The 22,185-nt window shown below is 47.7% G+C and overlaps 1 protein-coding gene across 3 annotated transcripts; it reads right to left on the minus strand.

Annotated features, from left to right (window-relative positions):
* Positions 1 to 1,895: 1,895 nt before the first annotated feature.
* DEAF1 (DEAF1 transcription factor) lies at positions 1,896 to 22,130 on the minus strand. Of its 3 annotated transcripts, XR_010028014.1 has the most exons (14): positions 21,593 to 21,824; positions 20,721 to 20,818; positions 20,246 to 20,375; positions 19,271 to 19,417; positions 18,332 to 18,471; positions 17,695 to 17,760; positions 16,649 to 16,775; positions 14,642 to 14,770; positions 13,785 to 13,913; positions 11,662 to 11,912; positions 9,689 to 9,780; positions 9,498 to 9,589; positions 5,750 to 5,815; positions 3,999 to 4,070 (listed from the first exon to the last, which is right to left on the minus strand). XR_010028014.1 is itself a non-coding variant. In XM_063158397.1 (13 exons), the coding sequence occupies exons 5-13, from the start codon at positions 18,407 to 18,409 to the stop codon at positions 2,846 to 2,848; spliced, it is 1,041 nt and encodes a 346-aa protein (XP_063014467.1). In that variant the 5' UTR covers positions 18,410 to 18,471; positions 19,271 to 19,417; positions 20,246 to 20,375; positions 20,721 to 20,818; positions 22,081 to 22,130; the 3' UTR covers positions 1,896 to 2,845. The 3 variants fall into 3 exon arrangements, 2 of the variants coding, with proteins under 2 accessions (XP_063014467.1, XP_063014465.1); XM_063158397.1 differs by lacking the exons at positions 9,498 to 9,589; positions 9,689 to 9,780; positions 21,593 to 21,824 and adding exons at positions 1,896 to 2,950; positions 22,081 to 22,130 and having other exon boundaries at positions 3,981 to 4,070; XM_063158395.1 differs by lacking the exons at positions 9,498 to 9,589; positions 9,689 to 9,780 and adding an exon at positions 1,896 to 2,950 and having other exon boundaries at positions 3,981 to 4,070.
* Positions 22,131 to 22,185: the final 55 nt, after the last annotated feature.

Consider the following 22,185-nt stretch of genomic DNA (forward strand, 5'->3'; position numbering starts at 1 on the left):
TGCAGCTGAAGGGGCTCCCCAGGTCCTTGTAGTAAGGTGTTACAGGTGAAGGCCAGTGGATGCAGCTTGGATCCTCTTCCCAGTGGAACTGCCAAGTGTAGCCTCTTCTTTAACAGTTGCTGTTTGATGTAAGCAGGGATAATAATTGTAATTTCTAATCTTCTGGCTTCTGGGGTGATATTAACATGGCTGTGAAGTGACAGGGACATGAGTCTGGGGGAAAAAAAGGCTGTTTAAACTAATTACCCAGATGTCCACATACGAGACAAAGGTACCAAGCTCATTTCCAGATGTCCATATGCAGGAGAGGGTGAATCTACCTATGCAATCTCCTTTCCCCTTATCCTTGATAATTTTAAACCCAAAGCCTGATTTCACTCATGTTTAACAAGGGTCTTACAAAGGCATCATAATGTTATTGCTAGTGCTCCAGAATTTCTTGTGAAGCCACACAATTCCTGCCAGGAACCATTTCCAGCCTCAAGAAAAAATCCTTCGTACGTTTAGGTGAACCTGCATGCAGCGACAGCCACAGTGGCCAGTGGGACAGGTGATGCTTGTTGCTGAGGCTCAGAGGGGAGAAAAAGAATATTGCAGAAAATTACAGTCTTCCAAGTAATGATTTTGTACAGGACTGTTGTTTCCAGGAGGGAATTTGCTTGGAAGCAGAACGGAAAGGGTATGTCTAGAGTGTTCCTTTGACTAAAAATAGCAGGTGCTCAATTTCTCACCAGCAAACAGACTCAATTCCCACGATTGTATTGTGCATTTCTGAGCTGTCACATGCTGGGTTGGGGCACAGCTGCCCCAGGTACCAGGGCACCATGGGCTCTCCAGAGGTGCTATTTCAGAGCTGTGTTTGCTGCATCTGAATGCAGGATGCAAGAAACCCTGTAAATGATCTGTGTTATTGTGGGCTCAATCAAGACTGCCTTCTCAATTAACTAACTGTCTCCAAGTTCTAGACAATGGGCAATCAGCATTTAACTGTGAGCAGAAACCATTCCCAACACTCAAGTGTTATGCTGGAAAGCAGGAGTGAGCATTTTGCTTTGGGAATGGAAGGAGTTGCCTTTTCCTTCCTTCCCAGGAGTATCACAGATAATTTCTGTTCCCATCCTGCCTCAGTTCCTGCTTGACTTTCGTGGGAAGCATGGCTCCTTCTCAAAGAGCTGCACACTGTGGCCACCAGCTCCTGGTCCTCTATGGCACAGTACTGCTGCCCCCTGGGCCTGCTCAGCTCTGTGTTAAGAGGAATAACTTTCCCAGGAAACAGCCAGGAAGTAACACTCACCACCTGCCACCAAGTGTGGGAGCCCTGTCACCTCCCTCCATGGGAGAATGAGGACCAATGCCCCTCAGGAGCTGGTGCTGCTGGCAAACCCACCAAGGGCACTTCTGAGAGATGGAAAACCAGCTCCTGCTGCCTTGGAACACATGGAATGCAACCTAACAGACCTTTAAGATGCAAAGTGGAAGGAATAGATTTGTCAGAAACCTCTAGTCTTTTCCATGGAGTTCACCTTTGAGTCTTTTCCATGGCATTTTTCTCTGTTTTTAAGTTTCCTGTAAGTCAGGATAGAATTTTCTGTTTGACAGCATGTGTAATGTTGGGTTGGGTCGCTCTGTGGTTCAGGTGACCCTGCCTGGAGCAGGAACTGAACAGCCATCCTCATCCACCATCACCAAACTGGAGCAAACAAGAGCCAGGACAAGTGACCCCTCACAGGGACTGTGACCCCTCAACCAGAGCAAATAATAGTGACCCTTCATGGGGGTTGTGACCCCTAATGGGGGCTATGCCTGAAGCCAAGAACAAACCCAACCAAACAACCAGAGGCTTGTGCACCTGTCAAGACTCCTCTGAAATCTCTAACCACAAACAAAGGTTTAACTTAATTAACAAATAAAGGATTTAATTAACTATTAAAATAGTAGATTAATAATTAAAATTATTTTGTTGCAGTGAACAAAGCCAGTAACTCCCTAATGGTCAGCACATCTCTAATTAGCAGCTTCTACAGGGCAGAGACAGGACAGCCCCATATCCACCTTTGCTCACCTTGGGCTTGATCCCATCTGATTCTGGCCAGCTGGATGCTATGAGTGACATTCCAGGCACGCTGTGGAATGAAGCTGTGAAGAAAACACCTCCCAGGTAGACAGGGAGTACAGACACACATGCAGCTGTTGGTGCACTCACCTGAGCAGTTACCTGTACCACAAAGTGCTGCCTGGGGAATGAAGGGGAATCACTGGGCACACCTGTGCTTTCAGCACATTTTATTTAACAACATGTTATTTTTCAACTATATTTAAGAGGAGAAGTCCAATGTGTTCCAGATTTGCCCAGCACAGAGGGAACACAGGAAACCCAAAAATCCTTTCAATGCCAAACTAAGAACTTGTACCGACTTTGTCAAGGCAATTAAATAAACCGACCAAAATTTGTTTCTCTTCTCTAATGAGAGGTAGGGAGGCCCCAGTAGGAGGAAGCACAGGCAGATCTCCTTGCAGCACCTGCTTCAGATCCATCTCAAGAGAGATGAGGAGACTGCTGTAATCCACATGGTGGAGGATCCAGTCAGGCAAAGGCAAAGCCTCCCAAAGCCAGTCGGGGCTGGGACAGAAGGGAGAGGGTTCCAGATGAGGTTTTCACAGTCTCTGTATTATCCAAAGTTTTGGAAGGGGATTGGGAATACACAAGTGCTGTCACAGTATCAAAAAATCAATGAAAAATGAGTCTGCTAGTGAGAAGAGTGCTGTTGGCACAGGACAGACCGTTCCGCCGGTCGCCGATCCAGCCGGCCCCGCGTGTCCATGAACGGCTGCGGAGGTAGCGCCCTCACACGGTGACCTTCTCCATCACATTGTCCGAGACGTGCACCTCGTCCCCTTGCACCGTCACCGTGGCTGACGGGCCACAGATGTGCTGGTGGTCCTTCCAGTCCTGCCAGGGGAGAGCAGAGGGAAAGGCTGTGAGCAGAACAGGCCCTTGGAGAAGGGCCCTCCCTGTGTGAGAAGCACTCTCTCTCCACAAACCAGACCAACGATGGAGGACAAAGGAGCCATGCACTGGATCAGCGTAAGAGGTGGAATCAGACTAAGCAGAATGCTGCCATCTCCACACAGACCACAATCCAGGATATCAGTGTCAGTCAGATGGAAAATTTACTAGAACTGAGTCAGAACCTTGACTTAAAGCCTCTCCTCTCCTGAAAGCCAGCTCTCAACACTGAATGCTCCTGAGGGACAGTGCTGTGCTGGATCTTAGCTCAGCTAGGACAGGAACAGATTTCTTCTGGAACTGACTGAATTCAGAACAGCTGACTCTGCCTGAACCTGAACCTGGCCACCCAGCAGAGCTGTAATGGCTAAACTGAACCATCCTTCTCTCCAAGCAAGGGCCAAGGGTCACTGTAAGGAACTGGTGTGAAACATGACACACAGCAGCTTCCTCCACTGTACTTCACACTGTTCCCACCTCCCAAGTTCACAATTGTAGAGTCTGTCCCACTGTACCACCTGCAGCATCACAAATAATGGAAAGGAGAACTATGTCCTCAGTGCCATGGCAGGAGCAGCAGGGAAGGAAGGAAGCAGCATGAAGGGGCTGTAAAAGTGCTCCCATCTCCCCACAGATCCCAGTGAGGTGTCCATGCTTCATTTCTAGTGTTACTTGGATTTTTGGGGTCACCTTTGGGAAGGTGTGTGCAAACCTGGGGACCTTCTCTACCCTTTTAACCCTGTCCTGCCTTGCAGACCTGCCCCATCACTACAGCCTTGTTGGTGATCCCACTGGCAGGGTGGGTTTGGAGTGCTTAACCCATGCAAGGCTCTGCTCTGACTGCATGGCTCTGCTGTACCTTCCTCCCTCAGTACTGACACCCATCAGGTGACAGCCCAAGCAGCCTGGCTGTCCCCAGGGTCACACAGCCCTCCCCAGGGAACTGAACCCCAGGTCACAGGCAGGCTGATACCTTCCGCTGGCAGAAGGTGGAGCAGTAGTTGACTTTGTGGCATCCTGTGCACTCGTTGGTGGCCTCCCGCCCGCAGTTGACGCAGGATTGCTGTGGGAAGGGATGGAGAGGGACAAGTCACACAGAGAAAAAACAGGGGCATCACAGAGGTGCAAAAGCAGTGCTGTGATGGCTGGAATGCCAGAGCAGTGGGAAAGCTCCCATTTCCCAAAATAGCCTCAGCACACAACCCACAACAAAGAGGCCCAGTGGCCTCTGGATACACCCTCAGAGACCCACTCTCCTTGCTCTTTTAGCAGGAAATGAAATTTCATTTGGAAAATAAAATGCACCTGTTTTTCTTTCTGTTGGGCTGGAAGCCCTCCCAAACTGTGTGTGGACACTGAGTGGTCATGGAAATCCATCCCCACAACCCCAGGGAAACCTCCCTCCAGATAGGTCTGGTATCCATCAGTCAGGTAACTACAGGAGTCGGGTGTATCCCATCCAGACATGTCAGGCTGTGCACAGGCTGTTGACACACAAACTCTGAGGTTATCCCAAATTTAAAGGTTTAAAGGCAGATTTCATTGGTGGTTTTGTTGGGTCTATAATCCTGTGTATGTCTAAGAGAAGGTCTGAGGAAGGACAACAGATTAAAAATACAGATGGGACCCTTCAGGTATTTTCCCCTAGTTTTAGGGAGGAAAAAGGCATCTGCTCCTATGGGATATGTTCCTTGGTCCTTTCCCAGTCAAGACTACATAAGGAGAGTACCAAGAGGGAAACAGGAATCAAATTAAGAAGGCTCTAACAGAAGCCCAGGATTTAAATCCAGAAGCAAGGTGAGATAGGATACACAAGTGAAAAATCACACCTGCTTTTTAAGTGATGTTTTTGTGTCTATCGCTTTAATCTTATTTTGGTGACATCAATTAACATAACCTGTATATTTGGGTGGAAACATCATTGAACTACCACCAAAATAAGCACTTCACAGAACATTCCACTTCCAGTTCATTAAATCCCTGACAAATCATTAGCACATCAGCAGCAGTGACAAGAAGTATTGCTGGGCTGTGAAAGTATTGTGGGCTCATCAGTTCCTCCAGGCTTCTTCTCTCACTGAGCAAAACCACTCCAAAAATCAGTGCTCTGATTAACACCCTCTTTCACACCTTTCCATGTACCTGCAGTAAACAGTTGGTGACACTGAACTGTGTTTGTGCTCCTGATGTGCAGCTGTGGATTTGGGACACTAAAAAGGGCCTAAAGCTGTGATTTGGGACTTGCAAAGCCTGCCTTGAGGGGACACTTGACTGGGGCTGTTTGTAACTGGAAAATGTGGAAAATACACGGGGCATGGTTGTACCTGCAGATATGAAAGAGAACTGAGCAACACAGCTCTAAGGGCTTCAGTCATGGGTCCAGAACTAACTCCCATTCCAAATACCTGAAGAACTTGTGGAGTTATGAAAACCAGCTCACAGGACAGAAAGGAAGTAAATTGTCTTCCTGTCACAGCTCTGTGACAGCCACCCACCAGAGCTGCAGCACCACCACTCAGAGGTGAGGGAGACTGATGAACCTGGCCAGGTGAAGGAGCACAGAAATCTGGAATGCTTTGGAAAGGGGAGACATTGCTTGGAGCACTGGCCAAGGGAAGGAAGGGCTCAGATCCTTTGCCAGAAGGCCAGACACAGAGCACAGGATTCCACAGCTCTGAGTCTTTAAATGGAATAAGACAAAGACCAAAAGGCTTTTCACAACATGAGACATCCCCAGCCTACCTTGATGATGATTTCTGTCTTCCCATCCACATCCTCTGTTTGTTGGAATAACTGGCTCTGGTATTGCTGCAAGGAGAACACAGCAGACATGTCATTTCCCAGCCAGAGCACGATGTGAGGGGTTGGAAGGGTGCTGGGATGGAGGGTCTGCATGCTGAGCTGTGTCTGCCCAGCCCCACACTGCAGTTGCAAGAGGACAGGGTGGCCCCTCACTCCTCACTTCTAGGAGAGGGACACTGTCACCTGATGTGGAGACAGGGCAAGGAGCCTGTGAGAGAACAGCCTGAGGTGACAAACTGCCAGTTCAGTACAGCATTTCCTCCAAACCCAGCTCCCCACTCCACCCAGCCACACACCTGCCCTTAAACTGGGGGGTTTGACTGCAACTCCCCCACACATGGGAACTAGAAAATCAGCACAGGAAACACGAGGAAAACACCACGGTAACAGGGCCAAGTGGCACATTCCAGGGCCAAATTTTGGGTCAAGTCCAGTGATCCTAATTCACAAAGAGGCAAAGGAGTCTGGAGGGAAGGTACAGCCCACCAAAAAGGATTAGGGGGAAAAAAAAGCTGAACAAAATTAAGATGCCTTAGACTTTAGGAGCAGCACTAACCATAATCATTACTCCTCCTTGAAACAGAAGAGTGAGAGGGCTGTAGAACAAGTTGTGACTCCATCAGTCCTCTGGAGGTGATCAGAGCCCACTTTGGCTGCCTGGCAGAATGACTTCACACCAGCTCAAGCCCAACCAGGTGCTGCTGTACCTGCTGCAGCAGCAACACACTCAGCAATGAGGGACAGAAGTCCCAAACCAATGGCATCCAAACCCAATCCCAAATTAATTATGTGCTAACCCTGGCTTAAATGTATTTGGAACAGTTAAAAAGTCCAAAAAAGCTGAATCCCTTCCTCCAGGCCAAGCAGGTTCATCCAGGAGTTGACTCAACACATAAGGAGATTAAAGGCTTAATTTACAAGTATATGACCTGAGAGCACAGTATTTATTCTCCTGTGAAACCACAACCTTCAAAACCTGGATATTACCGTGACAGAAATTAAATTAAAAAACTCTAGGCAGATGGAGGTGGAGGCAGAGAAGCCTCTTGCTGTGGCCTGCCAGGGGTGTGATTTGGTTTTGCCCTATTTGACAAGGCAATTCCAGCCATGCACAAACCATGGAGAAGGAAAAGGTGTGATAAGAGAGAGGAACAAGCCAGACACATTCAGATCTCTCACAGAAACAGCCCCACAAAATGCAGAATCTCCAATTCCCAAGAGTATCACTGCTAGTTTGGAATACACAAGCCAATGTTTGCTGACCAGAGACTATTTCTTAACTGTCCAACCCTTTTTAGATTAATTTCATATTCTCCAGCCCTGAATTGGTTTAATCTTTCTTAAAAAGCATTCAGATGCCCCAGCTGTTTGCTGATTTAATTTTCCACCTTGCTTTCAAACAGGCAGGGCTCCAGAAGCATCTCTGCTTTACAGAGGGCTATTCCAATTAAAACATTTGTGGGATTTCAACACTCATTCTCTTCAACTTATACAGAAAATACAATTAATGCATTTCCTGAATCTCTTTATTATTCCCCAGCAATTCTGGCACAGAATTTAGTGAGTATGTGTAACGTCCCCATCTTAAAGTTTATCTGATATAAACACTGGATTAATGCACACTCAGAAAAATTACATTGCCCAAGCACACCAACATGTCAGTCCTGCCTTTAATCTCTTCATTTTGGGCCTGATCTGCAAATGTCAAATATCTATTGCAAGACACACTGAGCCTTTGTTACTCCACTCACCCTAAATTCCCAGATGTCTTCCCCTTACCAAAAAATGCAGTAAAACCAAATGGAGATATTAACCAGGGGATCAGATACTCAACCACAACCTAATTACTAATGATACTCCAGAACTGTTTCTTAACAGCCACATGAAATTCAGCCAGAGCAGTTGTATTTAACTAACCCCACACAAAATGCTGCAATTCAGAAAAACCTTATAAATCTCTCCATATTTCCATTTTTTTTTTTGTAATATCATGAGGCATTCTGGAAGTTCATACAAACATGGAGCTGGAGGGCTCCTGGTTTGCTTTTCTTTTGGGATATCATTCCCCAGGACTTCTAAGTAACACAAATGTAACCATACTCAGAGGCTCCTAACACTCTGCAAACTTGCACATGAGCTCTCTGGGAAGGAAGTGTTATTTTCATCTGAGGCACAGTGAGGCCAAGGACTTACCCAGGGACATCAAAATGACTTGTGGGAAAGATGGAAACAAAATTTGAAGGAGATCCTCTGTCTTGAAATTTGCTCAACAAACCATGACCCTTGAACAAATTTACAGAAATTAAGAAGTACAAAGAAAGCAACTGAGTGCATGTCAGAACTGCCAAAATACTAAATTATGTGCTAAAAAACTTTCCTGCTGGTGAAGCCTTTATCTACAGCATTTGAAACAGTTCTTTCAAAAGGGATAAGGATGTTCCCAGCCCCTGACACAGGGTTAAGATGGTACAAGGAGGGAGGCAGAGTGCAAACCCCTCACATCAGACACACTTCAGAGCTGTCTGAGTCCCACAACCACCAACACTGCCCAGCACAGAGCACAGCTCCTGCTGTTTAAAGCTAAGGCAACCTAACTACTGCTCTATGGGAGCAGGACAGCTCATTTGTGCTATTTAATGACTCCAAAGCTCATTAAATAATAATACTGAAATACACTATAGTGAGTGGTGTGTAACATAAAACGAGGGACCTAAGTTTGTGTCCAGTTGGGAACCAGCTTGTTTCTATCAGATCTCTCCAATACTGCTCTGTACTAAGTCACCCTTCCAGGAAGAGCTGAGTCTGCAGCTCTGTTATCATCTCATCTGCGGCCCAGCCTCACTGCAGCTCTGACACAAGGACACCACCAGGAAAGGCTCCCCCTGTTTGCTCACCCTTGAAGTTCTATCAGTGGAATGAACTAAGTGCTAATTAAGCACCAATTTCCTTTGTATTAAACTGGTCCATAAAAAATCCCCTACCTGAAGGGCATGAAGGCCTCTCTGTCTGCCTCTCATATACCTTAACTGCCCAAAAAGCCACGGAACCACATACATACTCAGAGTGGGAAACTGAGTTACAAACCACTAGAAAACTGGGAAAGGCCCTTTGACCAACACAAAAGCAGAGAGCCAGTTCTTTGACCTTTAGTGTAATTGCTTCCCTGTATCCAGGAACACAGAGTTTTGTCCATATATGGAATTCACAAGCAGGAATTCATTCAGAGATAGGTACTTGTGGTACTTGTGACACTGCCTGGATGGTTCCAGCAGGCAGCCCAGCTTAGAATTGTCTGGATGATAAAAAAATATCAGCATGAGTATTGTGGTTTCACCACAGTGCACAAGTGTGGAGGTCCCCACTACACACAGAGAATGGTGAGACTCAAGTGGTGTAACTGGGCATGCAGCAGTTCCTGGGAAAGGGGTTTTCTCTGGAATTCATGTGCTCATCCTTCCCATGTCAAGCCAGCTTTAATCCATACACAGGAGGGATTCTAACTCCCATTCCCAGGACAAGAAGTAACTAGAAGAACATCAAAGAGAGCTGGTTTTGGATCAGAGGGTGTGGAGAAGGGACTGAATAACCATTCCAGAAACCACTGTGAGGATAAACAGAAGGGAGGATGCACATAGACTGGAAAAAAAGCAGAGTGAAGCTAAACAAAAGCAGATGTTTATCACTCAACTGTGCCAAAGCTTCCAATATTTCAGCGTCCCACTCTGTGCAGCTTTCCAGCAGTAGCCAGCCCAAGCCTGGGCAGCAGCACCGGCACCTGTTCTGCAGGAGGGAGGCAGGGAAGGATTAGACTCCCAACATATCACACACCTGCACATCAAAGATGCATCGTATGGGAGAGTTTAGCATGGCAAAGAATACCAAAGAGGCTGCAAGGACTGTCCTAGGGGTCCTCAGCTTCCAGCAAAGTCTTCCCACACCTCTCTTCCAGGCCTGTTGCTGCACACTCATGCCTATGGATTCAGTGGAAAACTGATGTTAGCACAATGCTGATGGCACCAGCAGGAAAGTGGTGTTTGGGAAGGGAGTTCAGCAGCTACTGATGGTTCCAACACTGCCCCCCACCTCTCTCTCCCTAGTTCACACCAGCTGTGGATCTGTGGGAAAGGGAGAGCACCTTCAGGATGAAGCTATAGTTGGGTGCATGCATGAGCTGGTGGTCAGAAGGATCCGAGATCCCTACCATGCATCAGTTACATAGAAGAAGAGCAAGGAGAAGAGGGCAGTCCTTGTGGATAATTCACAACAGAGAGAAGATGGGAACCAGTCAAGGCTCCTGAGAGGACAGGCAGCCTGCCAGTCCTACCACCGGGACTCGTGTGAGTAAGCTCTGCTTGCAGAGTTCTCAGTAAAACCCCTCTAAACTTTACTGCATATCTTTCTGAGAGGGATCAATCTGATTTTTATTTATGGTTCGACCTATGTTACACATAGGGTGAAGAATTCCTGTAAGTTATACATGTCTGTACACGTACTGGTAACCCTGTTCCTGTGAGGGCTCTGCCTCGCAGCCAATCAGGGCTGAAAAAACCTCCAGGATCAGCCAGTCAGCGACCCGCCCCACTCGCCGGTAGGGCAAAGGCTCGGATTCCCATGAAGAATATCGGTACAATCGGGCTGTGGAAGGAGCCTTAGCACATAAAAGTGGCTAACTGTGACAAAATGGCGAGTCCTTTTGCTTTGGGTTTCTTGGAGGCATCAGAAGCTTGCTGGGAGAATCACCTTGGCCCTTCTTCCCCCCCACCCCTCACCTTTTCCTCCTTGTGGTCCTGCTTCCCTGCCCCTACCTGCTTTGCCCTGCTTCTGCCAACCAGATGACCTTGTGCTCCGCTGCCTCCCCGACGGAGCGGGTGCCTCCACAGCCCGCTGCCTCCACAGCCCGCTGCCTCCACCGCGCTTCCCAGGCACAGCTGCAGCCATCTGCGCCCAGCCGCGGCCGCCGCGGTGTTTGTGCGCTGCCCGCCCCAGCACTCAGCCCGGGAACACCAGCCTGGCGTCACCGCCTGCGCCCAGACAAGCCCGCAGCTGCCGCCTGCAGCCACCACGAGCTTGCAGCCGCTCACAGGAGCCGCGCAGGGCGGCTCGCTGCCACCGCCGGGGACACGCTGCTGCTGCTGCTGCTGCTGCTGCCGCCGCCGTAAGATTGCGCCCGAGCACTGACAAAAGCCTCGGGGTCTCGCCGCGCCTGGCAACACGCACGCTCCGCCTCTGAGCTGGCGCTGACAGAGCACCGGCGTGCTAGCAGTAACGCTGTCCCTGTCTTCTGTTTCTTTCTCCGTCTCTCTTTTCTCCTCTCTGCTCTCTTTTCTATGCCCCTTCAGTAGGACGCTCACCCTTCTTTATATTCAGATACAATATTGCCGCATTTGTGCTTTATTTTCATCTGAGAAATCTATCAAAAAGAATCCTCCCCGACTCCCTCTTTTACCTTGGGACAGAACACTTCCCCATAAACTCTGTGTTAAGCTGTTCCACATATCCTATTGAAAGCCCAGCTCACCTGACAGCTGCCACTGCACTGCTGAACACTCACCAGCTTCCACAGATCAGGACTCAGTGCCCACATCCCATAACTTTATGGACAGCTGATGGGAGAGCTCAGGATCGTGACACCAAACAGTCTGTACAACCAGCCTGCTGCCCACAGCTCCTGGAATTCCAGGGAACTTTATTCCTTTCCCCAGGATACAAATAACTTGGGAAGATTTCTCTTGCTAACATTGCTTTCAAGGCTTGGAGAAACAATTTCCAGTACCACTGCTCCAGCCAGCAACTACTCTGCTCACCACTCAGCCCCAAAGGTGCCCATGGCTGAGCCGCTGTGGCACGGTTACCTCTTTCCTCTCCACATCAGCCTGGATCTTGGCCTGTGTGACAGCAGCCTCACGGAAGGAGGAGCTGGCCTGCTTGGCCTGCTCAATCAGAGTCTTCAGCTGCTGAGCTGTGCTGAGCAGGGAATTGACCATCTCCTCCAGGTAGAGCCAGCTGCGCTGCTCCGTCACCTCCAGCCCGTTCACCACCGACGGCGACATGGCTTTGGTGGGCGTCGGGGGGGGCACCGCCAGGGCAGGCAGAGACGTCAACACTGGACATGAGGAACAAGAGAGAATATACAGACAGTTAGGGGGTTTCATTTCCATCAAGTAGTGGTGGTGGCAGGGTGTTGGGTTTTGTGGTTTTTTTGTGGTGTTTGGTTTCTTTTTTAAAATGTGGTTTGCAGAATTTCCAGCCCAGGAAAATGTTTGTTAAACAGATTGTTCCTTCTGCAACATCAAGTGCACATCTGGGCAGAATGAGCCCACAGGACAAGAATGCCTCCTCTTGACCTGGATGACCCTGGGAAGAGTTTAACACCTCCCAGAACTGCTGTGGAGAAGCACCATGATGCAGTGAAAGCAGCATTCCCAGGAACTCCTCCACCACTGCCAAGAACATTTCCCTCAGCCACGGCTAAGTAAGGTCAGAGTAAGTCACTCAGTGACCCAATACTTTACAGAAACATCCTGATGATCCTGCCCAGATGTCAATTCTCAGGTTGCAAACCACAAAATTCAAGTACTGATCCACATCACACTCTCTGTGCTTCCTGAATTCTGACCTTTACACAACCCTGGCCAGACACTGGACTTTACCCCAGACAGTCACCATTACCTCCACGTGAGTGTATTCCAAACATGGACTTCCCAAAACCATGGGTTGGGAAGCCCTTCAATAACACAGCAGTTACTGTGTCACTGAACCAGTTACTTTTCACATTAGGTTTGTGTGTACACCGGGAGATCAGGGTATGACAAAATTGAATCCAGACCCAGAACTCCACCATACACAGCATAAGCTCAGCTTAGGTAACATTCCAGGAAGAAATGTTATCTGGCTTTCCTTTTCCAAAATGTAATTCTAGCAATAAATACTCACCATCTGCCATAAAATTCAGTCCAAGACATTCACATCTACCAACACTGACCTTGACATTCCCCACTGAATTCTTTACTGGTACAAAGAAGGTAGCATCAGCCTCAGGGTTGTGCAGACTTCTTACCTCAAAACACCCTTAATTAAAACAGTAATTTTAATGAATTTGCACACGAGTGGCGTGGAACTATTTGCGCTTAGATATGAGTATGAGATAAACCAGTCTTTTTTATCAATGTCTGTTTGCACAAGAGCCTTTCCCACTCTCCATTTCCAGCACAGTATTTATCCCTGCCTGGCATTTGATAACATATCAAACAGGAATTACTTCCAATTCCTCTTCCAATTCCAATTCAAACTGCTGAAATGTATACAATGCATTTATATTTTGTTTGACTTATCCTGGCATTTTTCACTCCATTTCAACCCTCACCTAGTTTGGGTTTTTTTGGCACAAGTACATCAGGCAAGAGAAAGTATTCACTGGTGAGAAAACAATCAATGTTTAATTAGTAACATCAAGATCTGACTAAGTCTTAAACACAAGAAGATCTGACTCTGGAGACCAGGAACATCCTATGCCACTCCAAATAAATAAATAAGGGTCATACAGAGGGGATTGAAAACTGACACTAAACCTGGTCAAAAGTACCCCCAGCACGCATCACCGGAGTAAAGGGATGTCTAGAAAAGGCTTCTGTGGCATGATTTTAATTGGGTTTGTTCTCCTCAGATCGAACACTAAATAAATGTTCAGCCACAGTGCCCAAAGAGACAAAAGTCTGGAAGCAAAAACTTCAGGAACAGCAGGGAATGCAAGACAACTCATGATGCAGAATCACAGCAGCTGCCTTTGGCACAATCAATAAATCAAAGCTCTCAATAAAGAGTGAAAAATTTCCCACAAAGGGGAAACCTGCTTGTCCAAATCTTAGTATCTGTAAAACTCACAAGCAAAAGAGAGCAAAGTTTATTTTTCTTCTCCAGTCTTTACCTTTGTTGAGAAAGATGGGAGGAAATTGAAGCACAGGGAGAGCAAACATACCGATTTTGGGATGAGACGTTGGTAGTGCAGCCTCAGGGAAGGGTGAGATCTGGCAGTTGTCCTGGTAACTGGGATAGTGAGGCTCTGGATGAGACACCCGGCAAGGCTGCTGGACGTTGGTGTCCTGAACTGCAGGAGAACAAGGGCCTGGGAATCACTGACACACCTGGCAGGTGTTCCTTACACTGCATTCACCCCTACGTTTTTATGTTTTATACAAGTTCCTACACTTTGTGGTAATTCCCAAGGGTTGAAAATGTGAAACAGCAGCAGGATCTCACACAGTCAGCAAGCAAGGAATCCTGGTCCTTGCTCCACCATGTTCTACTTTCACCTTTAGAGCCACAGGTTCCTTAGTTACATCCCACATATTGAAATAGCCACAATCATCACAGGGCTCCAAACTCATTCTTGGAGCAAGATGATTTCCCCAGGAAAGCTCACAACCCAAAGCATGACTCAGACTGAGAGAACTGAAATGTATGTCATGCATTTATATTTTGTTTGATTTATCCTGGCATTTTCACTCCATTTCAACCCTCACCTAATTTAAGGTTTTTTGGTAGTATTTCAGGTTAAATGAGGAGTTAAAAAAAAATATTCCAGAGATGAACATAAATCCTAGGAACTCAGTAGAGGTGAACATTAGCAGCTGCCACACCTGGGCAAAGCTTCTCCTTTGGTGCAACTGCTAAGATTTCAAATTGCTGAAATGACCTCACAGGAAAGACAGTGCCTTGGGCAGTGTCTCCCTTGAGAAATAAATCCTTTGTGTTGCATTCAAAATGTTCAGCAGCGGGCATCCAAACCTCTTTTCCTCCTCCCCATGGCTGTCTAGGAGAGAGCTGAGCTCTTACCAGTGGCTCCAGTGAAAACATCCCCCTGTGCTGGGCTCTCTGAGATGATGGCCGTGGCCTCCACGGTGGACGCGCGGTCGAAGGTCAGCGCCCCCGAGGTTGTGATCTGTCCAGAGGGAGTCACGGTGACTGGAAACATTAAAGCACTTTCATAATTAACACTCAGTGCAGAGGACATGCCTGTCCAGCTGTTTGCTGTTATCCCTGTGCTGCACCACCCAAGCTCAGGGGACTCACAGATCACCAGCCTGGGACAACCCAGTTTGGATCACTCCTTTGACCAGTGCAGTTGGAAAGGGGAATAAAAGCCCCAAGGGGTTTCTGAAGACTCTGCTGTCCTTCCAAGGCTCTGGGGGCACGAGGCCAAAATGTTAATTTACAACCTAGTATCTCCCAAATCACCACACTTTCAGTTCTTTTATGAACCATAACATAACACTTCCCATAAAGATTCATTGAGGCCACACACCCCATTAATTTCTGGCTGCTTTATGACAATTTTAGCAAGAGTGTTTGTTGTTACTTAAATCAACACAACAATTTGTGGATTACAGCTAATTCCATGACAGCTGGGCAATTTTAGCTGTTTATCTACACAAAGTGCTAGAATGTGCTCAGCCAATGCAAGGAACAAGGCACAAAATCCTTCTGGATAATTATACCTGAGTGGCTTCTGAATGTTTAAAATCCATTTTGAAGAGGATTATTTAACTGGTACCATTAATTGGTGATGGTCTGATTCTGTGGCACACAATAATTAAATTTTAAAATACTGTAGCTACAAATTCCTGGCTGAAGTATTTGGCCACCAAAACAAGAAGTTCTCTCTTCCAGTGCCAGCATGAGAGAAGGAGCAGCCTCACAGCATCTCACATAAAAAACTAATACAGATTCAACCTATCTGGAGACTAAAAAAACCAAAGCCATAAAACAACTCTGCAGAATCCTTGTGTGTTTCTCCTCCCACTGTTGCTGATGATCTAATCTTACTTTTCTGTTCTTTTTTTAGATTTCTGTTGCTTCCTCCTTGACTCACTTTGTACTGTTACCTGCAGATGATGCCAGCATGCCAAGAGCAGGAGGACAAATGGATGTGACTGGGGATGTGTGAGCTGGATCAGCTTGCAAATTAATTCCTGTTCTCACACAGATAATTTGCCAATCAAACCAGTAACTGACAAAGCTGAATGTTGGAGAGGGATTCAGTGCAGATCAAAGCATCACCCTCTGCCTCCTTCATTAACGACTTTCAGGCTGGGGGTTTCATTCTAGCTGCTTCCAGGATATTTTGCAAGGAATAGCACAAATCTTACTCCAGCTTCTAAGGGACACAAAGAAGCTCAGAGGATGGAATGGGGATTTCTGGCAGAGCAGAGAAGGGCCAGCCTCTCTCAAACCTAATTCCAACAGGAAATTTCTCGGTTGTTATTTGTGAAAAATCAACCTAAAATCCACTAAGGATCCAGGCCAGGATCCCATAATTCTCCCCCCACTGAGAGCAGGTACAGGGGGCAATATAATCATATACTATAACCACAGAATCCTGAAATGCTTTGGCTTGGAAGGGACCTTAAGGTCATCTCCTTCCACCACCCTGCCATGGGCAGGGGCACCTTCTATTAAACCAGGCTGCTCCAAGCCCCATCCAGCCTGGCCTTGAACAATTCCAGGCACAGGACATCATCCAAACCTCTCTGAGCACAAAATATGAAACCTACTGTTCAAGGCACAAGGATGTCACAATGCTTAAACCTGAGTCTCCTGGAGGTCTAGAGCTGCACTTTTTCCTATTCAACTTGTGTTCAGATGTGGCAACACTGTGCTACTTCCTATAAAATAGGAAGTGACACTGAGACAATAAAATCATCCTATGAAAAGAATGTGACCAAAAAATAGGACATTTTTCTCAGCTGGACAGTTCCAAGGGGCCACTAACAGACATAAAACACCTAGCAGGGCAACTCTCCAAAGAAAGGAAGCAATTTTTACCAGGAGAAAAGAACCTACACGTAGTTGCAGCAGTGGCTGGAAGCAGAGTGATGTTTTTGGAACAATTCTTCTTCACTGGAGTTGCCGGTATTTCGTTTTCTTTTTTCCGCCTTTTATATGGCACAAAGAGTCGTATAGGGCCACTCTGGGTAGAAAAACACCAGAAAGAAAATGAAAAGAAAAAAGGAAAAGGCATTAGCTAAGGCATCTCTTTGGAGACTTTGGTTTTACACTCATCTTTCCAGGAACAGAAGCACAGATCCCTATGCATGATGTGTGGTTTGCAACAACAGACCAAAGCACTTAAAAGTTTTCCAAACAAAAAGAACTTTGAATAAAAAAGAAAAGTTAAACTCAGCTCCCTCCAGCTGAAGAGGCACAAATTCAACATCTTCCCACTATTATTTAAGGAGTAGAACCGGGCAGATAATCAGCTGCTGGCCAAGGTGGTGGAAGAAAAGAGAAAAAGAGGGAGGAGAAGAGAGGAAGAAGTTCCAGGCTAGAAAATGAGCACATCAGCCAGTTCATAGCAGAAAAGAAAGGCAAAGCACCAGGTCAAGATAAAGTCTTCTGCTTCAGGATTTAAATCTCATTTTTGAAACAAGCTAGCAAAAAAATCAAACTCCTAATCAACTAACAAAAAACCCCAAGTAGTTTTAAAATGAAAATACTGACCTATCATAAGATTGTTACTTCTTTACAAAAATATTTTCCAACTCAAAACATTGTGAAATTTGAGTCAAAAATCATGAATAGCACTGACATCCCCAAAAGGCATTTTGCATAGATATATTAATTAGAAAATGAGAAAAAAAAAAAGAAAAAAAGCACTAAGTAGGATCTACTTTTACTGAGGGTCTGCAATAATGCCAGCAGCTCCTTATCTCCTTTCTCCACAGGGCAGGGACAAAGCAGTTGTCCCTGAACACTCATGTGTCAGGGCACTCAATTCCCAGGACATTCATGACCTGCTCACCCAAGAGCTGTGTGGCAACTTGACTGGTTAATTTGTCCAACAAAAATAATTAGTTCCTAAAGTAATGGATGTAAAGCCTCCCACTCACCAGGGTCATGTCGTCACAGCAAGCAGCACAAGTACACGAGGCAGCATGGGGATTTAAAATCCCATCCTGGAATCAGAAGTCACCAGTTCAGCATGAGAGTCACCAAAATCACCCAGAGCACACCTTGATCCTGCTAAAAAATGTGGATGGCTCCCAGAGTGGTACCCATTCCCTCCTGGATGCTGTACAGTGCAATGGGGTGAGAGGGTCAAAGGAGAGAAAAGGAAAACCAAACCATTTCCACACCCAAAGGCCAGGATATATGAATTTGAGATTTGATTTCTGCTCAAACAGAAATCGACTGTCAGCCTAGTGGTTATGCCAAGTTCTCCAGGAGACTCAAATAGAGGACCCAAATAATGAATGGTGAAAATGAAGAATGTGTGGCAGGCAAAGACATTGAAGGAGTTCAGGACACTGAATTACAGTATCACAGGTGAGAGCTCAACTCCTGTGACAGAGCTCAAGGCTGGACTTCACCCTGCAGAAACTCTTTCCCAGTGTGCTTTTGAGACATATGAAAACCAATTCCCCTACATCACTGCCCCTCAACCAAACCAAGCACTGCTCCTGGTGCCATCACACCTGGCTCCAGCTGCCCCTTCCTGCAGAAAGGAGGGAGCAAACTTAACCGTACGTGGATAAGGCACTGCAGGGGCCGCCCGGCGTAGCGGATGCTCCTCTTCCAGTCCTTGCTGCTGGCTCGCCCCGCCATGGCCTCGAACTCCGTGGGGCTGTACCAGTTGTCCCCTTGCTTAATGCACCTGCCCCGGCCTCCTGCAGTAAAGCAACAAAATACTCTGTTAGTCCAGGTTAAGGATAATTTTGCCACTTCTCTAAAGAAGAAAATATTAAAATTGCTGGACAAAATAGCAGTTAATCTGTAAGAACCACTAAATATACCCATTGCTCTTGGGTAACTATGTCCATTTATTATCATGGCTGTGACAATGATGGGCATGTTCAGAGCTCCAACTCTGGGTCTCAAAAGGCTGTAAAAATTACTCCTCCGTAAAAAAGAAAAGTCTTTATTGGACAAACACCACAAATTTAAGTCTTTCCTCAATGTGCAATTAAATTTCTGATCTTTTTTGTGTTTGTGGTGGGTTTAGAAAAAAACTTTGTGCCCACAAAGCAAGCACTGCACTGCGCAGCCAGGCTGGCTGGCAATTTCTGCTGCAGCTTCCCCAGCTTCCCCACAGGGATAAAAGACAAGAGGAAGAGCTCAGAAGCCCCGTGAAGAGAAAAAACTATTTGCATTCCAGCAGGGATTCTTCAGAGTTTTGCAAAAACACGAGTCTACTTATGAGACAAAAAAATCATTAAAGGAGTGAGCCTATTACTGAGGAGACTCACTGCATGGCAGCCTGGATATTTGCAGGTTTAAGAAAAAGTTAAAAACCCTCTGAAGAAAAAGCAAAACAAAAGGGAACAGTAAAATCAAAAGACTCTGGGCTGTCTTGGAAACTCTCTTGGTTTTTTTTCCTGTCACGATCAGCCCTTAAGAACAGCCTGATTAAAAGAGTAGAGCAGGAAGAGAAGGAGCTGTGCCCCTCCTCAGCCTGGTGGCAGTTACCTGAGCCCAGCCTGTTCTTGTACAGAATGCCGCTGATATTCCGGCACCGCACCGGGAGCTCGTTCTCGTACACGGACGGGTCCCAGTTGTACTTGGTTCCACTCTTCCCCTGGACGGCTGCCAGAGGGGTAGGAGGAGACTGTGGTCCTTGCAGGAAAGAGAAAAGAAAGGTGTCAGCAACCAAAAGGCAGAGTGGTGTTCCATCCCATGCCTGGCTGGGTTGACTGGAGCAGCTGGAACGCCCCCATAATGAAGCAGCACAAAAAGCTCAGCCTGAATGAACTGAGAATTAAGCAAAGAGGACCTGAGGAAATGGGCTCTAACAGGGAATAACTCTGAGACTGTGACCTGATCCTTACACCACGTGTAAGCTATGGTGAAAGGAGCTGGCTGGAGATTCCCCTTCCCAGAGCCCATCCTGTGGGAAGCTCTGGAGCACTGAAGGTTTGCTGTGCCATCTCGTGGGCGACAAGGAAACTGCCAGGCAGCCCTGAACAAAACCTCAGCGACACAGACACTAAAGTATCAGCCTGAATGGACATGAAAATGCGTTCCAGGAGCCGTGGAAAGAACACGTGCAGAACTGGGAGACACAGATTTTTATTAACCATGTTAAAATTATCCGTGTGCCCTTGGGGGTGGGATGGGTGTAGAAAGCCTGGTAACAGGGCAAGATTTTTCAAGCAGCTTCTTTGCCAGGGTTCGGGCAAAGAATGAAGAAATTGAACACATTTCTGACAGGAAAAAAATTAAAAAACAAAAAAAGGACTCTTTCATTCCCAAGAAATACACAAAATACTGTGTGAGGCCTTGATATCTTAAAAGTCTTTTCCAATCTGAACAACTTTATAGTTTTTAAAAGAGGGAAAAGCATCCTTATAAAATTATGCACATAGTTTTAGATTCCAGAAAGATGAGTGGAGTAGAAGCCATCCCTGTGGGAGAGTGACCCACCAGAAGCAGACTGTCTAATACCTGGTGTGAGAGGTGCTGAAGGCCCCTTGATCCCGGTGGTTTCGACGATGCTGCCATCCGTGTGCACCACTATCAGAGTGGCTTTCTCAGGGTTCAAGCTGTCCCCAATTTGGAGGGCTGTTCTCCCAGACTGCAGAAGAAATAAAGAGTTTAAATTGATTAAAACATTTCAACACAAATAGATTTCACAGGCACCCCAAAACTCCAATCTGTATGGCAGTTATTAGGTTAATTTTTGAGTCTCTGAAACAAATTCAAAGATTTCATGTTCCAGGTTACCAGCTCTGTTACCAGACAAATATGTGGGGTGGAAAGGTAAAAAAGTTAGGAATAAAAGCCCTGTATGTCCCCCAGCTAATGGGTTTGTAGATTAGTGCCTGGATATTACAATGAAAACAAGCCTTTGACCTTAGTACAGCTCTTCATTTACACTGAGAAACTTTGTCAAGGCCCTCAAATGAAAGGACAGACTTACCAACACATGTCCTGAAATTGAAGCTGCATTGGCCACAGACGTGGTGAAAACATTGTCTGCAGAGGCCCCCACGTTGGCTACTGTCACTGTGGTGACTTCTGGAATGTAAAACAGGGTTAATTTAATTTTCTGCTTCATGCAGAGAGCCTGATGAACATCTGAAAAATTCCTTCTTCCTTCCTTTCTAAATTAATTTCATTTTTCATTGCACCTGTAAGTTGTTAGGAACACAATCATTCTGATTTCTATTAATCTTTGGGTTCAACAGGCTTTAACCTCCATGAAACCAGGGCAGTCACTATCAGTGTGATGAACGAAGAGAAAAATAAGTATGGTGCCTGTACTAGGGATACTCCAAGCCGTGGTGCTTTTATTTAAATAGGGGTGACTGGCAGACATCAGGATAAATTGAACAACAGATTCTGCCCGTGTCATGTATTAATTCCCATGGTGCCATGACCTGTGCACGTCGCCCAGTTAAGAGCTGACAACGGCACAGCCCAGCGCTCCTGCAGTGTTCAGCGCTTGGCCTGGCTCAAATCTCTGGGTTCCCACGTGGGTGAGGGTGAAAGAACAACAGCCGCTGAGGCGGGCGAAGGCTCTGGCCTCTGTGGCAGTGCAGCTCGGCTGCACGACGCTGCTGTGTGACTGGGGGCGCTTGGCTGTGCGGACACGGGGCCGCGGCTCAGGCGCACCGGGCGCCTCCCGCTCTTTACTGTGTGTGAAGGGGCGGAGTGTGGGATTCGGCGAGGCGGTGGGAGCGCTCCCTGAGGGAGCTCGCTGTCCCAGCCCGAGCCCCGGGGGCTGTGTGGGGGCCGGAGCCCGGGCTGGGGGAGCCCCGGGCGGGCTGAGGGAGCGCTGCCCGCCCTGACCTGCGAAGGCAGCGGCGGCGGCGGCCTCGTCGGCGCTTGGCATTGGCGGTGCTCCCATCTCGATGTGCCCGGCGTCTGCCGCCATCACCGTTACCGCCTCCTCCTGCTCCTCGGGCTCCGCCTCCCCCTCCGCTGCCTGCGGTGGCTCCCGCTGCTGCCCCGGTCCCGCGGGCAAATCGAGCTGTCTGGCGGCCGAGTCGCCGTCGCGCTGCTCCATGCGCGGGGCCGGGGGTGGCCGAGCCCGCTCCGCCTCCCCCCCCGGGCGCGCCTGAGGGGGGTCCTGCGGGCAGGGGGGACCGGCGAGCCGAGCGCAGCCGAGTCTGCCCGACCGCTGACGAACGTGTTCGGGGCCTTTCGACCGAGTTCCGATGAGGCCCGAAGCGGCCCGAGCCGCTCGGGCCCCGTGCGAATGCGGCCGGCGCGCGCGCTCCCTGCCGGCTGGCCAATGGGGCGCGGCCGAGTCCGCGCGGCGCGGCCCGAAGCGGTACCTGACGGATCGGGTGAGACCCGAGCCCGCCCGAACGCGGCCGAGTCCCCGAGCGGTGCGGCCCGGCGAGGCGAAGAGTCCCGAGCGCGCTCGAGCGGTGTCCGAT

Source organism: Melospiza melodia, chromosome 6, assembly GCF_035770615.1.
Source record: "Melospiza melodia melodia isolate bMelMel2 chromosome 6, bMelMel2.pri, whole genome shotgun sequence".
Classification (NCBI taxonomy): Eukaryota; Metazoa; Chordata; class Aves; order Passeriformes; family Passerellidae; genus Melospiza; species Melospiza melodia.

Excerpts from the sequence above, each read along its gene's own strand:
- DEAF1 (XM_063158395.1), bottom strand. The coding sequence starts at position 21,809 with ATGGAGCAGCGCGACGGCGACTCGGCCGCCAGACAGCTCGATTTGCCC. Across the intron at positions 17,761-18,331 it reads CCCTGCAGTGCCTTATCCAC|GATGGGATTTTAAATCCCCA; the intron begins GTACGGTTAAGT and ends TTCTGATTCCAG. Across the intron at positions 11,913-13,784 it reads AACGTCTCATCCCAAAATCG|TGTTGACGTCTCTGCCTGCC; the intron begins GTATGTTTGCTC and ends CCTCATGTCCAG.